The sequence below is a fragment of the Beauveria bassiana genome, assembly GCF_000280675.1.
Source record: "Beauveria bassiana ARSEF 2860 unplaced genomic scaffold BBA_S00032, whole genome shotgun sequence".
Taxonomy (NCBI): domain Eukaryota; kingdom Fungi; phylum Ascomycota; class Sordariomycetes; order Hypocreales; family Cordycipitaceae; genus Beauveria; species Beauveria bassiana.
In genome coordinates this window covers 52239-75849 of record NW_007930867.1, presented here as the reverse complement: position 1 = coordinate 75849, position 23611 = coordinate 52239, and the positions used below count along the sequence as shown (strand labels likewise).

The 23611-nt window shown below is 52.9% G+C and overlaps 6 protein-coding genes across 6 annotated transcripts in view; 2 read left to right on the top strand and 4 right to left on the bottom strand.

Annotated features, from left to right (window-relative positions):
• Nucleotides 1-463: 463 nt before the first annotated feature.
• BBA_08192 (WD domain-containing protein) lies at nt 464-2083 on the top strand (the record flags this gene model as incomplete). Its single annotated transcript, XM_008603289.1, has 1 exon — nt 464-2083. One exon carries the CDS (start codon nt 464-466, stop codon nt 2081-2083), a length of 1620 nt encoding a protein of 539 aa, XP_008601511.1.
• A 1014-nt stretch (nt 2084-3097) lies between these two features.
• BBA_08191 (C6 zinc finger domain-containing protein) lies at nt 3098-6563 on the bottom strand (the record flags this gene model as incomplete). Its single annotated transcript, XM_008603288.1, has 3 exons — nt 3098-5612; nt 5670-5779; nt 5835-6563. 3 exons carry the CDS (start codon nt 6561-6563, stop codon nt 3098-3100), a joined length of 3354 nt encoding a protein of 1117 aa, XP_008601510.1.
• Nucleotides 6564-17203: 10640 nt separating this feature from the next.
• On the bottom strand, nt 17204-18193 carry BBA_08190 (uncharacterized protein; the record flags this gene model as incomplete). The annotated part of the gene is made up of 3 exons (XM_008603287.1): nt 17204-17775; nt 17829-18010; nt 18165-18193. The coding sequence occupies 3 exons, from the start codon at nt 18191-18193 to the stop codon at nt 17204-17206; spliced, it is 783 nt and encodes a 260-aa protein (XP_008601509.1).
• Nucleotides 18194-18301: 108 nt separating this feature from the next.
• On the top strand, nt 18302-19774 carry BBA_08189 (WD domain-containing protein; the record flags this gene model as incomplete). Its single annotated transcript, XM_008603286.1, has 1 exon — nt 18302-19774. One exon carries the CDS (start codon nt 18302-18304, stop codon nt 19772-19774), a length of 1473 nt encoding a protein of 490 aa, XP_008601508.1.
• A 136-nt stretch (nt 19775-19910) lies between these two features.
• Nucleotides 19911-20815, bottom strand: BBA_08188 (autophagy protein 5; the record flags this gene model as incomplete). Its single annotated transcript, XM_008603285.1, has 2 exons — nt 19911-20411; nt 20507-20815. 2 exons carry the CDS (start codon nt 20813-20815, stop codon nt 19911-19913), a joined length of 810 nt encoding a protein of 269 aa, XP_008601507.1.
• Nucleotides 20816-21837: 1022 nt separating this feature from the next.
• Nucleotides 21838-23611, bottom strand: part of BBA_08187 (cell surface protein, putative) — a gene marked incomplete at both ends in the record, with an annotated part of 3035 nt that continues 1261 nt past the window's right edge. Inside the window, 6 exons of the mRNA XM_008603284.1 lie at nt 21838-21882; nt 22159-22276; nt 22348-22401; nt 22452-22484; nt 22816-22911; nt 23381-23525. Of these exons, the coding sequence (XP_008601506.1) occupies nt 21838-21882; nt 22159-22276; nt 22348-22401; nt 22452-22484; nt 22816-22911; nt 23381-23525 (491 nt within the window). The remainder of the gene's footprint in view (nt 21883-22158; nt 22277-22347; nt 22402-22451; nt 22485-22815; nt 22912-23380; nt 23526-23611) is intronic.

Genomic DNA, 23611 nt, shown 5'->3' with positions numbered 1-23611 from the left:
TTCATCTGCAAAGATTTTCATGCATCGTTACTTTTTATTTGATTATTCCTGTATTATATTTGCGAGGTTTGGAACGGCGCAGGTTTGACGTGGCCAAGCTATCGATATCATGTACGCAGACGCAGAACGATGTAGAGGATTAAATGTATATATTGAATTAGCATGACCGAATGGAATCATAGAATCAAGGTATTATCGGCCTTTTAAACTCTTTTTTTCCCAACCAGATATTTGAACCTGCAACAGGCGTAGATCAAGCTCCACTTTCTTGCGGTGGCTGGCAGCACCAAGGAAAAAAAAGTGTTTGACCGCCAACCTGGCAGAAAAAAAGTTAGGCTCTTTCACTTCAACGATCTCTTTTTCACCCAAAGTCCTCTGGCATTGCTTGACGAATTCACGATTGATCGAGCCGACGAACAATTTCCCAGACAAAAACGATAGATATATTTAAGAAAACGTCACCATGGCGGCGCAGGTCGAACCCCTGCCGCAGCTCAAACTCGCCGCGGGCCCCTCGCCCATCACGGCCGAGCAGCGCTACTGGCGTACCTTTAAGAACCAGCTGCTGCTGCCCTCGCCGACGAACTACCCGGTGACACACATTTCCTGCGGCAGCGGCGGCGACACCTTTGCCGTGACCACCGGCACGCGCGTGCAAATCTACTCTACGCGCACGCGTAAGCTGCTCAAAACCATTACACGCTTCGGCGACGTGGCGCGCAGCGGCGACATTCGGCGCGACGGCAAGGTGCTGGTTGCGGGCGACGACACGGGCAAGGTGCAAGTCTTTGACGTCAACTCGCGCGCAATTCTGCGGACGTGGACACAGCACAAGCAACCGGTGTGGGCGACGCACTGGTCGCCGACGGAGATGACGGCGCTGCTGAGCGCGAGCGATGACAAGACGGTCCGGCTATGGGACTTGCCGAGCGCGGAGCCGGTGGCCACGTTTGCGGGCCACGCGGATTATGTGCGGTGCGCGCGATTCCTGCCGGGGACGACGGCCAAGATGATGATTTCGGGCAGCTACGATGCGACGGTCAAGCTGTGGGATCCGCGTGTGGGCAGCGGCGTGGCGGCCATGACATTCAAGCACGCGGCGCCCGTCGAGGATGTGCTCTCACTGCCGGGTGGCACGACGGTGCTGGCTGCCGCGGACAGCTGCGTCAGCGTGCTAGATCTCGTCGCCGCGCGGCCGCTGCGGCTCATCTCCAACCACCAAAAGACGGTCACCTCGCTGAGTCTCGCCTCGGACGGGCGGCGCGTCGTCACGGGCGGCCTTGAAGGCCACGTCAAGGTCTTCGAGACGACCGGCTGGAACGTCGTCAACAGCGTCAAGTATTCGTCCCCCATCCTCGCCGTCCAGGTTATCCCCTCTCCCACCAGCGACAGCGATTCCGCACCGGCGACGGACCGCCACCTCGCCGTCGGCATGCAGTCCGGCGTGCTCTCCCTGCGGACCCGTCTCACTGGCCCCGAAGCGCACCGCGAGAGGGAACGCGAGCGTGAAATGGAAGCCCTCGTTGCCGGCCGCGGCGACGCCCTTGACGCCAAGAAACAAAAGCGCAAGCGCCGCGCCGCGGCACAGCACCGCCTTGACCTCGTCGGCGAGGGCGCCGACGTCGTCATTGCTGCCCACGACCCCTCGCGCGGCGGCAGCAACAGCCGCAAAAAGGAGCGCCCCTGGCAGGCCGACCTCCGACACGCGCGGTACGCCGCCGCGCTGGACCGTGTCGTCGACCGTACCGCCCCCGACTACGCGCCGCTCAGCGCTCTTTCCCTGCTACTTGCCCTGCGGCACCGCGGCTCCGTCCGTGACGCCCTCGAGCGCCGCGACGAGCAGGCCGTCCTGCCCATCCTGAAATGGGTCTGCGCGCACGTCTGCGATCCGAGATACGTCAGCGTCTGCGTCGAGGTCGGCATGCACCTGCTCGACATGTATGCCGAGTACGCCGACGCCTCGGCGGAGCTGGCCGACGGGTTCAAGACGCTGCATCGGCGCGTCCGCGCAGAGGTGGACCGTGCGCAGGTAGCGAGCCAGACGGGCGGCATGCTGGATAGCTTGATTTTGGGATGCGTCTGAAAAGAAGAAAGAAATTGAAGTTGGGGAGAGTGAGGGATTGATCTCATATATTCCTGTTGGAATTTCGAGCCAATGTCATATTTAATTGGCATGGCTGAACTGTTGAATTTTCGTCGTGGCGTTTTCTAGGCGTTTGCATTGGAACAAGGCGTTGGCTGATATACTCAAGCTTCTCATGAGAGGAAGTTGAAGGAAAAAAAATTTGGCAAACTATGTGGTCTTCTGACAATGGATATTTACAGCCTGTGAATATATTCCATAGATGTACACGACTATATCTGTTCTACCTTGGCGTTAATCCCATTCGTTACAGAGTGAGACAAAGTGAAAATGACCTTCAACACAGCATGACGAAAATCACAGACAATTGGGGTTCAATTCTCTTCATTTTATTTCGATGCTTTATCTACATCCAACTTGAAGAAAACATTCAAGTAGTTGCTCCTCCCATTTTCCGGATAGACAAGGGAAGAAAAATTCAAGAGCTCTGTGCCCGCTCCAAACTTGGGGTATCCTCCAGTGGTATCTTTCAAAAACTCGCCACGCCAGTACAGTAGAGAAAAACGAAAAAGAAAGCATATTGTAGCGGAATTTGCACAATAGACGTATAAAAGTAGAAGGAAAATGAAGATAGAATAGTACAGCAAAGGGAATAATGAGCCAAGCCTGTAAATGCTATAAAATGGTACTCAAGCCTGTCGAGGAAAATTGGCACGACATTTAGAAATATGTATGTAAACAGGAGAAAGATGAGAAGAGAAAAGACGCAGACAGGCTTTGAGGTATGTAGGATATACGGGAGAAAAAAAAGTGTTGAAGAAGGTAAAAATGCTCGCCATGCAAAACTGTCGCTCGCCATGGTGCACAAAAGAAGAAAGAAGGGAGAAAGAAGAGTCGAGTAGCACGTGGCTCATGATAACAAAGCCAGAGTAAATAAAGAAAAAGGAATATCGTCATCTTGCTGTCGTCGGTGCAAGCAGTGTCGGCCATGTTCACATTACACACGAGAGAGCATCACCCTGGAGCTGGCGTCAAGCGGCTGTTGTGCATTTGCGGTGTTGCGTCCCCTTCAATGGTATTTCTCGGCGGCGGCATGTCGATGCTATCGGATGACGTGCGCGATGCCGTTGTTGGAAATCCCATGTTGTTGGGGCAGAAAGGCTCAATCCCCCATAAATCTTTTTGGATTCCTTCTAGGATATGCATGTCGACGCGCAGTGAGCTTGTGGCCGTGGCGGATTGACGTAAAAAGCCGATCGTCTTTTGGAATAAGTGGCGTAGGAGCTTTTCGTCGACGAACTCGCCCATGATGGGATCTCTCAAAGCAGCAGACAAGACGAGTAGGTTGCCCCATTGAGCGTGCGCGGTGCCAAAGACGCTGGTAATAATAGGTCGTTTCTCTCCAAGCCCATGAAAAGCCCTTGTGCTCTCAACCAGAGCATTGATGGCCTTTTTGGCGAGTACGAGAATTCGGGGATCCAAGTCCTGTACGTTTCTTGCCTGCGGATCGATGCGTGGAGCATCGACCTCGGCGCGAAACTCAGATGAGGGCGGTTGTCCAGTGCTCGGATGGTTCTTAACAAACGAAAACTGCAACATTTGCCTCAAAAAAGGTCGAAACGTGAGGACTTGAGCACCCCAGTACTTGGCACGAAGTCTGGCTGATAAAATATCGCCGGCTGGAGGATCATCTTCCTTGAAGGCGAAACTTGGCCCCACCCATTTCATATCTGAAACCGCATCCAATACTATATCAACACTTCTATACGGCAAATCCAATCGACCCCCCTTGGCCGGGTCTTCCGGCGCGTAGAACATGCGATGAATGCTGTTGAGATGCGTCCGTAGGTAAAGTTGGCCGAGATAGCTGTCGAGAACAGGCTTGGGGAAGCCCTCTAGCAGGCTCATGTTTGGATGCGGGATGTCGTTTTCATAGGACAAAAGGCCTGAAGGCGGGAGAGGAAGTTCCGCAAGCAAATCACTCTCCAACTGCAGACAGGTCCAGAATGCCAACGAAAGCTGGTTGTACTTTGTATCTTTGATAAATGCGCGCGTGGTTTTGAACTTCTTGAGCTTCTCCAAACTAGGCCGCATGATAACTTGGAGCTTGTGGCTTGCCATGTTGATGAACGAAAAGCTCTCCAAAGGCCTTCCGAGCTGACCTTGGTAGAGTCCAGCAAAGATGTCTGCATAGACGTTTTTCATGTTATTGTAGGAGCCGATGTGGTTTCCAAGAATGTCGGTTGCAAAAGCAAAGTACTCCAAGCCAGGTATATTCTCGTAATTTTTCTTGAGTAGGCCGGGACGGGTATTGCCTGCCAGAGACGAACGCCGACCATGTTGGTATGGACGATCCTGATCACGAGGGGACGCTGAGCTCGATGGCTGCGACTGCGACGCATCACCAGGCGGCGAGCCCTTAGGCGATTGAGGAATGCCATTCAGATGAAATCTTCCGTGAGGCATCGGATCACCCACGTGAAGGGCGTCGGGCACATAATCACGGTGCAAGCAGACCTTTCCAAGTGCCAACACAGCTAGGATGAGTGCTGTATGTATCGTCCGACTCGGTCGACTCATTCTCTGGGTGGGTGATGCCGCCGACGATGTGTCCATATTGTCGGGAGGCGCTGGTGATGTCCTCTTACGCTTTGAACCAGGGGGCTCCATCGAACTGCTTACGGCCCAAGCTGTGCTAGCCTTGGTGCTTAACTTGTTGCTTGGTAACGGGAAAGAGTCGAGGAATTGGCGCACCCATTGATCGAGTATCTGAGGTTGTACGATGGGATGCATATTGAGAATGTTTTCCTTGAAGGACTCAACATATCGCAATACTGTACCCTCGGAAAAGTCAGGAAGGCCATCGGGACCGAGAACACCGCTTCTATAATCGACGTGGTCATATGGGCTCAAGCCACCTAGATTCCCCCAGTCTGCCGCTTCGGTCACTGTGGAGGGTGACGGGGAGTCGGATGAATCGTCAGGCGTGTCAACGCTTTGCTGGTCATGTTCCCGTTCGCGCTGCTTCCGTGACATTCTGTTATCCTCACCACGCCCGTATAAAATCAGCAAACCTCGATTTTGTTCCTGACTGATGGGGTACTCCCCCACATAGCCTACACCTTCCCGCTCAACGTGATGCTTTGTCATCTCTCGGATGGAGGGCCAATTCAACAAAAGACCGGCCAGTGTGGTATGGTGTAAGGGAATGGCAGGCTCGCCGACAGGGGGCGGGGGGCCGGGCTCGGTTTCGACTTCGTCTTCGGGCAAAATGGTTTGGTCGGGACCAGCCACGATTGCGTCTTGCGATGAGTAGATGGCCATTTCGTCTCCAGTGAGTGGTGTACTCTCAGTTTTGCAATGATTCTCGATCACCGGATTTACTTTGAGAGTAGGATCAGATTTGAGGGCGACTGACTCGATTTTGGAAATGCGTTCGTCCATGCGAGCGAAATGCTCAACAAGTGTGGAAAGCTGACTTTGCATAGAGGCGATACCATCAAGAATATCCGATTGGGTTTTGTCAGCGCTGCAATTGGACAGTTAGCACTAGACAATGTTTAACACCAGGCTTAGCCGGACTGACACTTTGGGCGGCGGGTCGCGATATTTGCACTCAGTGCCTCTGTCCTTGCATGTTTTACATGGTCTTAGTTCGTCGCATTTCGCTTTCAGTTGACGGCATGAGTCGCAAGCCTAGTTGACAGTTTAGCGTACAAGGACACATTGGAAAAGAGTGATAATGAGATACCTGAGAAGCTCTCGTATTCTTCTTCTTTACTGGGATGACACCGGAGGCTGAGTACATTCCACTACCATACATGGGCTGATCCCCTGAAGATGTGTAGCCGGGTTGGCTTTGGCTCTCGTAAGCTTGATGGGGTTGCATGGATGACGAAGGGCCGGCGTGGTGGCGATACGGCGATGGTGTTGGAGGAAGCTGCGGAGCAGGTTCGTAGTTGACATGGCGCTGAGGCTCGGAAGAATAGGCATGGGCATGCGGGGGAGGGACGGAGTGATGCGAAGCAGATCCATGGCCAGTGTCGAGACCATGACTGCCCGATGTCGGGCGACGAATGTCTTCAGGGCCTTCTCGCTTTATCAAGGAATCTCGCGAGGAATAGGATGGGTAGTGCGTCTGCGCCGGTGAGTGAGGAGGTGGCTGCTGCGGCTGAGACTGCGGATGTCGATAGTGGTCGTGCATGGGAGCGAGAGCCTCTTGGTCGTGATGGCGACGGTCGACGTCAGGATGGTGCAGAAGGCCATGCCCAGAGGTTGGAGGATGACTGGGAGAGATGTCGGAGTGCCGGGGCTGGTAGTTTTGATATCCGGGAGCAGCAGAAGAGGGATGCTGAGGATGGGAGGGGGGAGGCAAATGAGCCGTGGAGTGCGGGTGCGGTAATGTGGTTGGCTGCTGTGAGGTGGTACTAGACCACGAGGACAGACGAGCCCGTTTGCTATCAATGGGAGCTAGATCCATCTTTGTGTATTGTAGACAGGGCCAGAGACACACAGGCTCATAGCCGTGGGTGAGTCGAGTGGCAAAGCTAGGACCAGGCGAGGCAGGGAGCCATGGACAAGAGCCGAGACGACACGAAGAGAAGAACCAAGGCGGGTGTCGCGATATCGCGGCCTTGGGGAGTCTATTGGAACTTGGAGAAGGCTGCTCAAAGGTGTGGTCTCGCAGCCTGGCTGGCCGACATGGGGTTGGGCAACGACGTGGCTTGGGACGCTGTCAGTGACCAGACAAGTAAAGGCTCTGCTAACAGGAGCAAAAAGTAGCGTATGTAGTACAATGATTTGAAAGTGACACGGCAGGGAAACGACGAAGTAGACCAGTTCAGTGAAGAACTGGGACGGGGCGACGGGAAGCGCAGCAAGAGGACGCAGGAAGATGGGGGTAGGGTGAAGGCGAAGACGACGCTAGAAGCGGTGAATCGCCCGAGACGGAAGAGGAAACCAGACAGAGCAAGAAACGAGGCGCTCGTGGTTGGAGTTGAAGGTCGAGAAGAACAAGAAGCGCAAAGCAGAGCGGCGGCGTGTGGGGCGTGTCGCGGAGAGACAGGGCCAAACAAAGCTTGCCTTTTGCGGGCTGAAGAGCAGGAGCCGTCGCACGCTGGGGAGGACAGGGATAGTGTCGGGTCGGGTTGAGGTGGGCGAGTGATGGGCCGTGTATGGCAACAGGCGGCGCGCCAGAGGCTGCGATGCGGCGTACGGGTGTTTGCGCCAACGGCCGCAGGGACGGAGCAGAGGGCGGCAGTACTTGTATGGTGGCAGCAATGGCGGCGTATAGATGGGCTGCAGGGCCAGCGGGTGTGTTGGGCATGAATATGCAAGAGAGAGCAGGGCCGAGGGGGGGTGAGGAGGGGGGAAAGGGTAAGAGGATCGAGAAGGAGGTGAGGCCAGAGACGGCCGGCGACAGCGGAGGGAAGACGACGGTGGCCAAGCAGAGCTATCAGTACCAGCTAGTAGGTACGTACCTAGCAACCTAGGTCGTTCATGTACCGACGTAGGTAAATAGGTATCTAGATACCTACGTAGGTAAATAGAACTGGCGGAGGCGTGCAAGGCCAGAGAAAGGCTGATGGGGTCGAAAAGCAAAGACCAGGGCAGCAGATCTGTGATGAGCGGGCGGCACGAGCGATATGGGACAGCAGACGGGCAAACGGGTAGGTCTGCAGGCCAACTACCTAGTTAGCTGGAAGAAGCGAGCAGCAGCTGTGTGAGATGCATGTACAATGCAATGCCGTGCGTGGCTGAAAATGGTGGTTGCGGGTGTGTTGTGCTGGGTGGGCGGAAAGGAGCTGCGCAACTGGGCTGCACGATACAATGTACAAAAGTACAAAGTACAATGGGGCAAGCGGGCAATAATGCTCAACGTAATAATAACGCGGTGTCTAAATAGTACCGAGACTCGGTACGGATACTCGGTCAATCGGTATTCTGCGGTGGCTCGTGGCAGCAGCGAGAAAAGACGGTAAGCTGCTGGCTGTATCGACCAAATACCCAAGCAAGCATGGAGTCCAGGACCAAGGCTGCGGGTACGAGCTCCTCCATGTTGTGGGCCAGCGCCAGCTCTTAATGTCCACTTGAGCTGTACTGGTACTTTTCTGTCTCGTTCTGTCTTGTTTTTTTTTCTTCTGGTCGCGGTGCGGGACGAGCTAAGGAGCCAGTTGCCAGGCCGGGCAAGGATGTCTGGCAGAGGACGGCAAGGGGGGTCATGATGCATGGGCCTTGCTGCGTGGCCAAGTCGGTATGCATGGGCACGGTTGGTAGCTGTAATGAGTCGATGGTCAAGAATGGGCAGATGGGGTAGCTTGTATTCGTAAGGAGGGAGGTGAGGGGCGAGCTAGCAGCGTACGAAGTAGGTTAGTTGGCAAGTTCCGTCATTGTTATGAGGTCAAGTGGTGCTCACTCTGGGTAGTCTGGGTGGTGCGGGACAGGTTAGAGGTAAGGTACAGGCAGCGAGCTACCAGTGCAGGCTCCAGAGTACTGGTGGTTCGACTGCTAACTATTGCCTAGAGGGTAAAACAGGGCCTGCCAACCGCATCCCGAGGATACTAGGGCCCGACGCGGATAGTCGGGGCGATGGGGGCCCAAGCAAAGTGACGTGTGTGAGGACAAAGTGAAGCTGACGATGTGAAGTTTTTTTGTGTAGGTCTTGTTTACCATGGTGTTGTCCTGCAAACAGAGTCCATTGGGGGGTTGCCAGCTGCCAGCTGCCAGGTAGCATGCTACCTTGATATCTATTACCTACCTATAGACAGGCAAAATTATGCAGTGCAAGGTAATCTCTGGCAAGTGTCCCGCTGCCTGCATGCAAAGGATGAAAGGCACAGTCAATGACCCCATCGCCCAGTCGCAAACATTCGCGAGAAACCCATAATACATTCAATCTCGGCAGTGACTTGCTTCCCCATACTCATCTCTTCACGACAATTCTGCGCGGCGCTACTGGATTTTCCACCACTGCGTGTCGTCACCTTCGGCCCTGGTCCCCGTTTGGTGCTTGTCTCCGTTTGGTGTTTGACTCCGTTCATTTCGGCATCCACAAGATTACCTGCTCTGTTTACTTTTTTTTTTTCTTGGTACACATTTCAGTTACGAGCTGGATTTCTCGTCTCGTATTTTCGTTTATTTTTCGGCCAGCTTGTGCTCTACTAATTTGTTACTCAGATTATTGCCGTACTTTTGGCCTTTCGCCGCCCAGTTCCCAGTGAGTTTTAGTGATCACCTATTCATTTACATGCATCGATACTTACAGTTTGTCTATATACCTATGTAGTAGGTACATACCTACCTAGGTATGTAAGTAGCCTCTTCGGCCACCTCGCAAGGCTGCCGGCAATCGCAGACCAAGGTCATCATTGACCGAACAGACTATGATTAGAAGACATGCCCGTATCTGTCACCATCTGTTCGCCTCCGCCGCAAAGGAAACCCATGGCAGCTAATAGGCGAGTAGTTGGCACAGACGTTTTCAACTAGCCCTGCTGCCTCACGTTGCAGGAGCACTTATTATGATTCATCACCCAACATCTCCTGCAGCGCGTCGGTGAATTTAGCAGTACAAATTTCGTATTACTAACAGCGCTGGCAGGTACCATTCAGGTACAAACGCTCGCATCACCACTCGTCACGACCCATCACCAACCCATCACCAGCCATGCCCAACAGTCGCAATGCAAGCCCTCCACGTTACCCTCGCAAATCCTTCCGTTTTCTTGCACCAATTATGCCGCCCTAACCCATAACATCGTGTCCCTTGCTTTGATCAGCATCATCCTCTCACAGACTCCCGACTAACCTGCTTTCGAATCCACCCATGTGCAGTCCAGTGCCGCGCCCCCAAAGCTGTCTCCCATTGTCGTTGCCTCTTATCACGCCTCTCCTGGCCTCTGCCTGTGCCCTTGCAAGCCTGACCAGCTGCACCAGCCGCAAGTTTATTAGGCTGCTGCAGGTCCTCTTCTCTCTCCCCAGCTTATCGCTAGTGCCCAGTGGCGCACATCCCTCCTCCCCCAGTTAGGGCAGCCCGCTGCGGACCGGAGCGAGGCGAGAGGCAAAATGGTGGGTGTCATCATTAATACAGAAAGCCCACCGTGGAGTTCTCTGGGTCGTAGCGCTACGACGAGCTGGCGGGCACTCTGGCTGGCTCGAAATCACCGAAATCAGCCCGGTCGCTCCTTCGCCTCTCGCCGGCCAACCAGCCAGCCTTCTAGCTTTCTTGTCCCGTCTGCCAGTTTATGCAAATGACCGAGAACCTGACTGATGACTAGCTAACTAACTAACTAAATAGCTGAAAAGCCCCTTCGCTCACTTGACACCGCCCACGCCGCCGCTGCCATCTATTCGGAGCTGCCATTCCAGCCTGCTCATCCTCATCCTAACCATGGACCAAAATAGATACGGCGGCAAGACATACTCTGTTGTCTCCTCAGAATAGGGGTCGTGCCTCTCATTCACCCAGTACTTATCGCTCAGCTCTTCAACTCCCCACACGAGGAAACAGGAACGCAACCTGGACGCCTCGTCGGCTCAGAGATAGCCAAGCTCAGCAGGGGAATGACGCGACAGAGGCAGTAGCCGTTCTCTACTGCGAAGATGGCAATAACTATTCACATATGAAACGCGATAAATCGAACGATTTCTCCAAGAAATCAGAAGAGCCATTCTGACAAGATTCATCTATTATTAATGAAAATCGAATTTTCCACCTTTCTACTTTGCTAGTTATAGCATTGTCCTACTTGGCCACTCACACGCTTGGTTGATCATTTGATCGGCAACCGTTTCCGCCACATGGATTTGCTGCATGCCGCTGCACATACGGATTACAGCGCACATCGTCGCTTCCGATGTCATGAAACGCGGTGCTGTAAACGATCGCTGCTCGCAGTTTTCAAACTCTAAAACCATCACTAACAAATCAAGTGGCTGCCCTTTCAAGCTCCATCAAGATTGCATTGCCTGGCAAATTAGGGAGTTCACCAGCGTTGCATCGGTGGCTTTGGCCGGGATTTCCTGCCCAATCGCGTCCCCGTTCCGTTGCGACTGGAGTCCTGGGCGATTGTCTTGATTCTTGGGCGTTTTGGAGAAGGGGGGGGGCCAGGGACGAGGCTGCCAATGCTTTTCTGGCAAATGTAACATGCCCCTCGCCGGCAGCGTCTTCCCCGGCATCGCCGTCGATTTCTCGAACAAAGTTTCGACAATGGAACACGCTCGGCTGCAATGAGTCCTGACGCCAGTGCCATCAATTCCCTGCTGTATAACCATCTCCACCAGGGCCGCCACACGGACTGATGTTCTATTTATCATTTATTAGCGCGCCAAGTGCTCGGTGCGGCGGTGCCCACGACACTTTTCAACGTGTTTCGCCCGCCCTGGGCAGTCACACCGTACACGCGATGTCTTGCCCACCACACCATGACGTGTTTGCGACATGTTACTTTGCCCAGTCCCGATGACTCGCCTAAACTAACAATAACGCTGCTCGAATAGTTACTCACCGGGTGACCAGGAGCCCTGTTTAACCCCCCACCCTGGGTTAAGATCTCGCCTCTGTTCCTAATCAGTCATGAGGAGGCTGCGGCCCAACCTACTGGTACTCATCAAAAGAATAATAGTATATTACCACTGGACGACTGTTTCACTGGGGCGGTTACCACAGCTTCGGGACCAATGCAGTCTGCCGCTAGACCCTAGACATAGCTCGGTACGAGGGTTCTCACATCGGAGAGCGCCGCAGCCTTCTGGAGCAAGGATAATGGACGTGCGGGAACGGAAGACCACATCGAATATTCGTAGGTCCTATTTTTTGACCATTTGTTCCGCTTCTCGACTCCAGTGCCATTACTCATGCCAAAATCTAGTAGCAATCCGTAACTTAACACCGGAGCTCTCGGAGAAAATCCAGCCTGCATCACCATACACCAAAGACTTCAACAACGCACAAGCACATTCCTGTATCGGCTGCTCTCTGCATTGCCGCGACTTAGCCACCTCAATCTTTGCATCCGAGCCCGCCGTGTCTCTCAAGACCACCGGCGTGGCTGGGGCTCCTGCTGCATAGAATGACGCTCTCGTCACTTCTCGACACTTGCTGGCTCCCAAAGATCTGCCGAGTCCCACCAGTACAAACATTTCCGACTTGGCTGCGCCAATGAGTACCTGCCATAATCTCCAGCCCCCTTGTCGGCGTGTCCAGAACTGCGGTACCGCCTCGCTATGCTCCATAATAACGCTAAAACATATGCATTTTTCTATGAGTTCCTCTCATGCGCGGCGGTGGCATAGCATTTGAGTGCATTGACCGGGCTCGAGCCGTCAATTCAAAAAGACTTTGCTTCTCGGTAGATGAGCAAGTTGATCAATGCAAGTGAACCCGAGGCCAACGCTGTCGACGATTTGATCTTTTCGCTACACTGATATGTGAACTTCCTGAGTGTACAATCTTTTGAGACGGAGGCTGTGCAGTGATGCCGCTGCAATATTCAAGGGTGCGAACCGCGATGTGGCCCCCGACCTGGCGGTCTGCATAGTGAATAGTGCCAACCGAGCTACCTTGAAGGTTGATCCTGTAAAGCCACGATGCAATAGCGGGAACAAAGTCTGCTCGATAAGCCTAGATTGCCCTTTGTTGCCGAATAGTACTCGGAAAGGGGGCGACGAATGTCTGTCGCTTGCGGTGCTGCTGAAACCTCGACGGACACCTCAACGCGCAGGATATCAGTACTGTGCTGACCAGCGAATAACATCAGACAGCCGGGACGATATGGCTTATATGACACAACGCTGTCTTATATGCCTCATTTCCCTTTATAACGGCCGAATCTTTTGTCTTGCCAATGTCAAGGTAACAACAGCTGGCGATTGCTGAAAGTGCAGCGGGTTCAGATCTAGAAGATGGTTGCAAAACCTGGCGCAGGGTAGGGGTTAGGCCAATGCACGTTGACACGCCTGATTACACTGTATACTGGCTTGACGGTGAAGTTTCAATGGCCAGAGCATCACCACAATGCCAATCAGAGTTACATTCACCATTTGCCAGTCGCCGGCACTACGACAGCGCTAACCTGGTGAAGCAATTCGCGATCGCCCGGAAAGCCATATCCGGTAGATCTAGACGCACGATGCAGTAAATGCAAGCCAGCCCCCCTCCCCTAAAAAAAGCAATGCATGACGCTGGGGACAAATAGAGCGCAACAGCTGATAGAGATCATGCTGTTTGCGGAGATTGACTCCGTACGCAAGTCAATTCTATGTGTCTAGAGAGGCAAGCAGTGGCAGGCGCAACGCAGCATTATCAGATTCGTAGCTTGGTCTTGGCCCTGCAAAAGGCCAAAGGCAAAGATTCCCCATACTCCAGACATTGCCATTCCAGAAGCGAGCTTAATGTCTTGGACGATGCAGACCCTCCAGAGCTCGTATAACGAAACGGCGAATCAGAGCTGAACGACCAGAAGCTTCCCCAGAGATCAAAGCTGGCTGTGAGGTTGGGATTTTTCTCAGAACGAAACCAAATCTTGATTTTGACACTTGCAATGCGCGTTTGAACCGAACTGACGAAAACTCATTTGGCAGGAGGTGGGCGCAACATTTACTACAGGCAAGGATACCACATCCTTGCTCCGGCCGCGGGGTGGCGGTTTCCACACAATGGTTCTGTCACATTTGGAAAAAGTGATATTGCCTCGTGTGTTCTCTCGTTGCTCACCACTGAGATGACGTTGAAAATACGGATGCTGCGGCGTCATCAGCAACCCAACGGGCGATTTCCTCCTCTTTGCGTATCTGTTTGGCGCCTGATCCTCAAGAAGAAAGTAAACGACGTCAGCGACTTCGCAATGACATCTACGTTGATGAATTAGAGCACATATCAGCCTCTATCAAGCACGCACGTACTGGGCGGCGCATTATTAAAGGGCTAACTAACATCTAGCAGATATCGCCGCCCCAGCTCATTGCAAGGCCGCGAGGTCTTGGTTTGCAAGCGTGGATGCGACTATGCATCGCAAGGCCGATATCTGCGCCCTTGCTCACATCATTTGGCTGGTTTTCAGCTGATAGCAAGAAGATGACCAGGTCTCAGGTCTGGCCTGCAGCTTGGCGTTACAATGAGCATATTGGCAACGGCCACGTCGCCAGTCTTCAGCACGACATGCATGCATGCATGCCAGGCGGGTGCCAAGCCGCGCCATGGTGCGTGCCCATTCATGGTAAAAGGTGCGAGACAAAAGAGCAGAGGGTTCGACAGTGCACGGAAGAAAAGAGGAAAGGAAGCGAGAGCACGTTTTACGTGCGGAAAGGCGTTGTGCAAGAGTCTCACTACGGAACACCGATTAACAAGTGTGCAAAGCTACGTGACTCGAGACCTATACCTCGCAGTCTACGAAGCGCACGCAAGGTGCCTGGTTGAAAAAGACGGATTGAGAGTCCCATATTACGGGATACTCCGTACATCGCCGAACGATCGTGCGGCAAGTCGTCGCATTGGCGGACCTCTCGATGAAGGCACATGACATTAGTCATATGTACGATATCAGACCAGGGCGTGGGGACTGGATATCGCTAATAAGCGCACTACTGACTGTTTCTTTCTCCTTCTGCCCCCGACCAATAAGACCGAACCATATCCCCAGATGGCTGGATGTATCGGTACGCCAGACCAACAAAGCAAACATCCCAGCCAGTCGCTTACGCCCAAGTTCCAACAGAGTCAAGCTGTATTGGTCTTCCCCTGACTCCTGCGCCTTGCATTTCTTCTCGCCCACACGCCGCATAATTTGAACGCCCGCATGCATCGTGGTCCACGGCTACCCCTCTTTCCACCCTGGTTGTCGAGGCGGGCGGCGAGCGAATACTGCACCGGTAGACTCACATCTGCAAGGGCAACGGACACGCCGACAGCACCATGCAAGAGATGAATCTCCGACCATCTTAAATAGAGACATGGTAAAAGCTAATTACTTGGCTTGTAAAGTGCTGCCACCCATGACCTTGATAAAGCACTGGCAACGGCACGAACCATGCTGAATATCCTGGTCGGCTCGAGGTGACAAGAGGTGACAAAGAGAGAACTTGCAGGTCATGTCGCAAGGCCTTGAAGAAAGTCCGTGCGGTACGGATACATGAGCTCAAGTGCAGATTCCATCAAGATGACAGCAACAGTTGGTTGGCCACACGATTATCGACGCAGGCTGGCCGGTTGCCAGGTTGGTCGACCCTGGCCGAGAAACAGCCCTGGCGGCGTAAATGGCCGGATGGCGGCCACCAAAAAAGCCACACAAACTTTTTGGGCATTGTTGTGAACCGGGGTGCAATACAATGGCGGCCGCAGCACCTCCTACTTCGTAGGCACTTGTCAATCTCGCAGTGATGCCTCTTTGTTCTCACACGCCCCTTCCGTTACGTTCATCCGAAGTTTCTGTAGATTGTTTTCCCCTTGGCTTGCCCTAATCTGCTTGGCAGACGCCTCCCCCCCTCCGCTGCTGCTTTGTTTGTGGCGTGGAAAGCCCTGTGGCGTCTCTTTTAAATTCCGACACAGATGTGTGTGGAATAAAAGGCCAGTTCGGCCCGGTCATTATTGGTTGGTCAATATTAGCTGCGTATCAGGAATGAATCAGAAAAGAACGATGCACATGTGGTGGCTGCAGTCACAGCAATCGCCACACCTCCCGGTATCGTCATCCAATCAAGCTGATACAGACGAAATAATGGATATCCATTATTTTGTACAACTTGGTTGCATCTATGGAGTCATGATCGTCTTGAGTTGTGCCACTGGGTGAATTTCCACCTGGTCCTGTGGTTGTGGCAGAATGCGCCTCGTTCGGCATGTCCGAGGGGCAGAACACTGTTCACTGAACAAACGGCATCATTCCCGGTCATCATTTCCCTGATTGTTGAGAAGTCACTCGAGTTTGTTGGCCATTGTCAACATGACAACGAGTAATCGTTCGTTTGACGGACACACCATGGCAAGCAAGGTTCCAGCCAGGTTGATCTGCGACTTATACCTCGAGAGCTCATTTGAGTAAGCAACTTTCATCATAATTCTGTAAAAGTTCTGATGTGTGCAAATTTTATGGTTCAATTTTCAATTTTATGGTTGATGAAGAAAGAGCTTTCATCTTCGTGAATATTTGATGCTCGTCATTCGGCTACACTTTCATAGTCCACGCAAGGCCCTACCCGTCGAAGTTTACATAATTGACACAAGTGAGATGTTGCATGAGACTGAATGGTGTGTCTTGAGTCATCAAACAATTTTCTCTTCTGCAGTTGCCTTGCTTCCATACCTTCATTCGTTTGCCCTTCTTTCAGCAACTCATAACAGTCGCTCTCCGCATAGGCGCTGATGGCGGTCCAAGTTTCATGTACCTATATACTATATGATCGAAGTCCTGCCGAGACGCTGCATTGGCATGTGAGATAGGTGGGCCACTCGGATGCACGCTGCAGAGCACTGGCCTGGCACTGCAATGCACCAACCGATACGATGTGCACCTCATGGCATCGGAAATCTTGATGTGAGGCTGCACGACATGTGGGTACGGGCTTTTCTTGCCAAACAAATGTTGCAAAATAAAGTAGTACCAGTAGTCGGCGTGGATTGGCTGCTGTGAGGCAGATAACAGAGGCATTCATACCGCTCCAGCTCCGATTTCCCACATTCAATAAGATGCCCCAGGTCTGCGTATGCAGACATCGTAAGCATAGAATGTGGTGAGACACAAGCATGAACCCACGTAGCACGTAAAGATGAGGGGCGAGGGGCTTCTGCCGCGACATGCGCACTGGCCAAGACTCAAAGGGCCCCGAGCATGCAATCACAATACAGCAGTGCCGTTTGCCTGCGAGAGGTCTGTTTCATCACAAGGTTGTTATAAGAGGCAAGATCTTTGGGAAGATCTTCCGAGACTAGGCGACATCGGCAACAACTGTCAAGCCGTGTTTCGTGGGGTAAAACGCGGCCAAGACACCAATGTCGTTTGTCAGCCGGCTTTCGGCGGGCACAGGCGGTGAGCCCGGAGTCGCATATGCATTATACCTGTACCGCGTACTGCACTGAGCTCAATGGGTGCGAGTAAAGGCACGAGGAACGTATGTGATGGGTCGCTTTCAAGGCTCGGCCTGTTTCGGCTTGCCGACTCTGCGTCTCTTGGTCCTCCTCTTCACCTGAGATTGACGTGGGATACCGTCCAGCTGTCCGACAGTATCAGGTAGTATTTGCTTGTTTCTGCGGTTTGCGGCGTCCTCGACCTCATCTTCAGGCTCGACACCCTCTGTGAACACCATATCGCCCCTCTTGCCCAGGACGTCGCGGCCAGCTTCCTCGAGCAGGATGCCAAACGCGAGCAGAGCTGTCTCATCCATGCTGGCCTCGTCGACGTTGTAGCTCTGCGCTGCAGGATTGCCCCGACGTCGCATGCGCCCGTAGAAAAGCCCCGAGTAGTCGTGGACGGCCTTGAGCAGATCGCTCTCCGGCAAAACGCCGCGGCCGCCACGCGGGAGGTCCCTCTCGTGCGCGTAGTACACATCGTGCTCAGCGTAGCGCGTGGGAGCGTCTTTGCGTCGAAAGAGCACCTCGTCTGGCCCATAATTTGTCTCGTGAAGAGAGTACTTGGTAGTAGGAGCAGGTTTGTCGTCGTCCTCGCCTTTGCTCAGGGCGCCTTTGAGGTGAGAGAGCCTGCCTGAGTAGCGTCAGCATCGACTTTCGCGGGCGGTAGTTTCTAGAATAAATTACCAGCAACTGCATCATAGACCGTGGCAACCCGACGCTTGCTGCGGTTTGCTTCGGCTTGGTGTAAGTCATCTAGTGCGTCGATGCCAGGCGATTGGGCAGACGAGTCGAAATCTGGAGTTTGCTGGCGACTCAGAGGCTCGTCCTCCGACGCCATAGCTATCACTCGCCTCGGGCTCAGCGACCTAGTGGACTTTGTAGAAAACGAGTAATGTTTGCGATTGAGTTCAAGGCATTTCACCTATCTTCTGTGCCGCGAGCGTCGATGCATGGTTGCTGTTGGAATCGGCAAGTTTTCAGTAAAGGAATTGCGGCGTTCCCTACTAATGACAGCCAGACCCACTGTATTCGGCGCTCTTTGGTCGCATCTTGGTAACTACATACCTACTAACGCTTGCTCTTCTCATCTCATCTCATTCCAATCTAGAAGAATCATCAAAAATTCGACAGCCATCGCTGTCGTACGAATCAGATGAATGCAGACTCGTCTCTTTGCGCGTGAGACTGGCGATCTCCTGCCGCAGGATTTCGCGCGCACGCTTGCCAGCGACCTTGTTCGCACCTTTGCGCCCGCGCCGCAGCACCGCTTCAATGGCGAAGTGATAACCTCGCAACGCCCTTCGAGCGGCAGATCCTCCTCCATTGTCGAGGAGAGGGCGCACAATATCCGTGCTCATGGTGCCGGTGTCAGTGCCCTTGATGTCGACAAGTTTGACGGGCGCCTCATGATATCTGGTGGTGCTGACGGCTCCCTCAAGATATGGGATTTGGAAAGCGCGCCAAGTCCTCATATGCTACACACTTTCAGGCCGACACTGACAATAGCACGCTCGACACAAGATGCGCGCAGCAGCGCAAACAGGGGCCACAGCCATGGCATCACTCATCTTGCATTCTATCCCTTCGACTCGGGAGCGTTCCTCTCTAGCTCATTCGACAAGACGTTGAAGCTGTGGTCAACGCCGCGCGCAGCCTTGTCGGCCGAGTTTCCTCTTAACGCCACGATATACTCACACGCAACAAGTCCTGTGGCAGACCATTTGCTCGTGGCATGCGCTACGCAGCACTCCAATGTACGACTGGTCGACCTCAAATCGGGTGCCGCGGTGCAAGCTCTCGTGGCACATGGAGGGCCGGTGCTCAGTACAGCTTGGAGTCCGCGACACGAGCATATCCTGGCTAGCGGCCATGCAGATGGCAAAGTACGTATTTGGGACATCCGGCGCGCAGGCGGCGTTGTCGCTCAGCTCGATCAGGAAGACTCGCTCGGCGTTGTGCATCGCTTTACTCTTGCAGCTGCGAATGGTGCCGACTGGAGCCGCCAACCCCATTTTCGGGCCTCGTCCCAAGCACACGATGAAGCAGTCAATGGAATCAAATGGACAGATGATGGAAGATACATTGTCACAGCGGGCCTAGACCGCAAGATTCGAGTCTGGGATGCTGATACTGGTGCAAATACACTTGCCAGCTTTGGGTCATTTATACAAAATCAGCACCCAAAAACTGCAAACATGCTCTTGTCGCCATCAGGACTCTGCAGCACTGAAGATTTCTTGGTCTGGGCCAATGATCAAGAGATGCTGGTGCTGAATATGCGTGACGGTACCGTTATAACGCGCCTACGTAGCCCCGGTGTGACAAATCCTGTTGGTCCGCGCAGCGCTGAAATTGGTCGAAACAGAATCACGACCATGGCTTGGAGGGGTGCTGGGGGAAGCGGCTGCCGCGCGCTTGGGCCTGTCATGGGTGGCGCGCAATCACTGGGGACGATTTACAGTGCTCACTTGGATGGGCATATACGTACATGGATGGTGACGATTCCCGGGCCTGACGATGTCGAAGATATTGAGGAACTTGATGAAGATGAACAGGTCCGCGCACAGAAGCGCAAGGCGGTGGATGACGCATACAGGAGCCTCATGGGGAAAAGCATCACATTCACATGACCCGGACTACGATACGTCGTTTTTTTGGAATAGAAATGTAGAAAGCAACTCGGTGTATATCCCAGACTCCATCTCGCTATGAAAAATCATGTGCGTTCTACATAAGACACACCCACCTAAGTCTTTGCAAAAGATTTTACAGGACCACAACAACAAAACTAAGCCAACCATCAAAATAGGCTGCTTCTCTCATGAGATCCGCCAGCGGGGCATTAAACGGCACCGCAACTCCGTGTAGAAGAACATTTGCCATGACGGGATCCCTGCTGCTCGGGAATAGCTTCGGCATCGTTTCCCTCAGCACCTGACCCAGAAGTCTCGGCCTTCGATCAGCACCGAGTGGCTGCACAAGAGACTGGATAATCTTGAAGGCGCCCGCCGCTGAGGCGTCGCCGCCGCCCTGTTGCTGATCCACTGTCGGCTCTCCGACGTCGCCGCCTGCGCTGCCTCCCGGCGCGAGGGGCAAGTAGATGCGCATGGGGACATGCTTGAGGGCCGTGGGGGCGTTGAGAAGGCGGTTATTGATGCGGGAAAAGGCGGCCAAGTCATTATCAATGACGGCGTGCCAGAGCTGTCTGGTGTCGTCCTTTGACAGTTTCATGATTTGGTTGGCGTTGCCGTTGCGGATAAAGTCTGCCTGTGTACACGTGAGTGAGTTGTTTTTTTTTAATTAAAATGATAAGCAAGCTGTGCCTTGTAAGCCCATCGAGAACCGAGGGGGCGACTACGCACCTCTTTTGCTGCGTTGAGAAACGTGTCGGAAATGTCCCAGCTCACGCCGTCATTGACAATCAGCCGCCACGGCAGCGACGGCTGGTACAGGTCGACCAGCAGTCCCACGGGGAGATTCCGCAGCACGACATCTTCGAAATGGAAGCTGGAGCAGGGCGTGTTGAAGAATGCGGACAGGCGCGGCAGCAGCAGCGCGAGATACGAAAAGCGCGGGATGCTGGTGATGAAGGGCGTGGTGGGCGCTAGTGGGTGGGTGATGAGCAGTGGTATCCGGGCATCCCATAGGGCCTGGGAGATGGGGGCAGACATTATGTGTCTTGCATTCTGCCTTGGAAGCGACGGCTATGCGACATGCAGCGAGTAAATTGCTTTCGGGGTAATCGACTTGTGTTGCTGATGAGTGAGCGAGCGAGTGAGTGAGTGAGCGCTTTGGCAGAGGTGAGTTGTGGCCTACCTATTGCGGGGCAGCCAAGTACAGGCACCAACGGAGGACTGAGCAGACATTGGGTGAAGGGTTGACAACAATTGCATCACTGCCCTAAATAGTCTCTTTTTTTATGAAATTCAACATGAAGCATTTCGGGAGGGGCCAGAAACGCCAAGACAGGTACCGAAGTGGTCTTTTGTTTGATTGGTATCCCAACGACTGGCCAAAACTGCAACAGTGGCATTATCAAAAGCAAGAAGAAAAGCAATGGAAGATTGCCTACATAGTAGTGAACGCCTAGAAAGGCCTTGGGTCTAATACTCAGGTTGCATCCTTCCGACTAAATTTTTGTAGGGTCAAAATGTTTTCAGCTTAGGTTACTCTTGAACTCCTTCATCATCGATGACTCGCTGCGATGGTTGTTACGTTGAGATCTAGTTTCTTGATTGTGTATTCATGGCCCGTGCTAAGGCAACAATATGATTTATCTTGCGATTTGACCCAACTGGACTTTCGTCGGTGGACATTGAGAAAAGCCGGAACGCGGCCGCCATGCAAGTCTTGGTCTGTGTCTGTATGTTGGAACTGTTTCTATGTCTTTGACATTGAAAAATGCTATTCTGCCACCTTATGCATATTGATATACCCATATAAGAGAAACAGCCGATACAGGGCAATATCAGCATGTACACTCAAACGACAAACTTGCTGTCTTAGAGATCGCGCTGCTAAGCTGTCATTCGCCAACTAAGAGGCCTAGAATAAGCTAATACATTGGACTTTTTTGCTGAAAATTATGCTCAATTCGTCCGTGTTCCTCATGAAATAGATTGGCGTCATCAGTCCCCCGGAATACCTCAAAACCAACCCCCCAAAGTCGTGATAACAGGTTCTGTCAGTACAATCAGGCTGCCCTGTCAATCTTGATCTGCGGATCACCCTGCGCAGACTGATCAGGTATAGTTAAAAGCAGAGATCACACTTCTTTAATAAAAGATTTTAGTCAAGTTTCAGGTTTGGTGAAATGATATCCCCCAGATTAATAGCGTTGTCTCTCTGCGGCATCTGGGGTGCGGGTGCGGTGCGGGTGCAGCGCCCTATGTCTCAGGGCCGGAGCCTGGTCAGATGAATCAACCCCGATTCTGCATCGTCCGTAGCGAGCTGAATAAATTTGGCATGCCGATCCTTTATATGATCCATCACTTTTCAACAACCCCCCCATTACCTTTTCGGCAGTCACCGAGATGCTATATAGACTGCAGGGATGTCCAGGCGCATGCGAGGTATAGGAGACGGCCTCTGTCTCGTCCTCCCATATATTTGCATGTTTGCGTCCCAAGGTGCTAGAAGAAAAAGCCGGTAATTAGCTTTTAGAGACATGAGAGACAAATCTCAATCGCAACAGCCAACCTACTTTAAGATCGACCGCTTTGAAACATGAATGTCGTCCATCGTGTGCTTGGAAAAACTGTATAAACTGTCTCAATTGTAATTGAAAAAAAGCTATAGATGTCTTACTCTGCTTCACAAAGCCAGCCACTCAAAGAACATCTGTATTGGTACGTACGGTACGTTATCGGGCTTTCAGGTAACGGCCTGTCTCTGCTGGCCCGACCCGAGACAACGGTACAATCTGCACGTTTCACTTGCCAGATTTACAGTGGCTGTGTACTCGGACAATCAATGGATGCTTCCAAAAAGACGGTCAGGCTTCCCGGAACCGGGCTGAAGGTTGGGAAAAGTCTTTGATCGGGGTAGCAGCTGGAACTTGCATCAAACACAGTACTGGTACTTTTGGAAAATTCATCTGCGGCAGTACAATCCTAGACTCAGCCGTTGACAGCCTACAGCGTGCCAGAGATGGCGGAAGTTTGCCAGATACCGCGAGACCTCCTTGGTACATCTGCCATGATCAGCTTCAGCGTTGCTTCCGAACAAGGGCGCAAACCAGGGCTGTTTTCCATCCTCCGTGAGGCAGCTAATTTGCATCATTCTTTTCCCCTCTCCTTTTTTCTTAGTGAGCGTAACGATGTAAGTGGCAGGCACTTTATGAATGATCATGATTAAGAGGTTCACTAAAACATTCTGTCTGTGCAATGTTCAACGGATTTACAGAACTAGCAGTATTCAATTCGCAGTACATAAGAGTTGTGAAGCTAAATTAAAAATAGATTCATAACAAATCATCGCTATTCATAATTGCGCGTCATTATAGACCGCTATGCGTTTCGCGGTTAGCAACGCTGTGGCGGCGTTCGCGGTCGTGCGAGGCATCATCGTGGTGGACGGTTGGTTCACCAATGTGTTTCTGCAAAACAGACGGGGGGACCTGCGCGGCGTCCGTAGGATCCTTCCCATAGCTACCGGTGCTTCAGAAAGCCGTCCAATGTCAGCAAGTTGTTCCTTTGATTCGTCCACATTACTGGCGTATTTAGGAGCGGGCGTACGTGTTGTTGCCGCCGACAGTCTTGCTGCCGTCGAGGTCGCTGTCGACGCGTGGGTCAAGCTTGTTCAATGCATCGGACTTGTGAGGCCCGGCCGTGTTGGGAGCAGGGCCGGGGGTGCCGTAGGCACCAGCACCGCCGACTGCGCCTGCGCCAGTGGTACCGTGTTGACCGGTAGTGCCGGTAGTGCCAGCAATACCAGAGGTGTTGTGATGGCCAGTGGTGCCGTGAGTA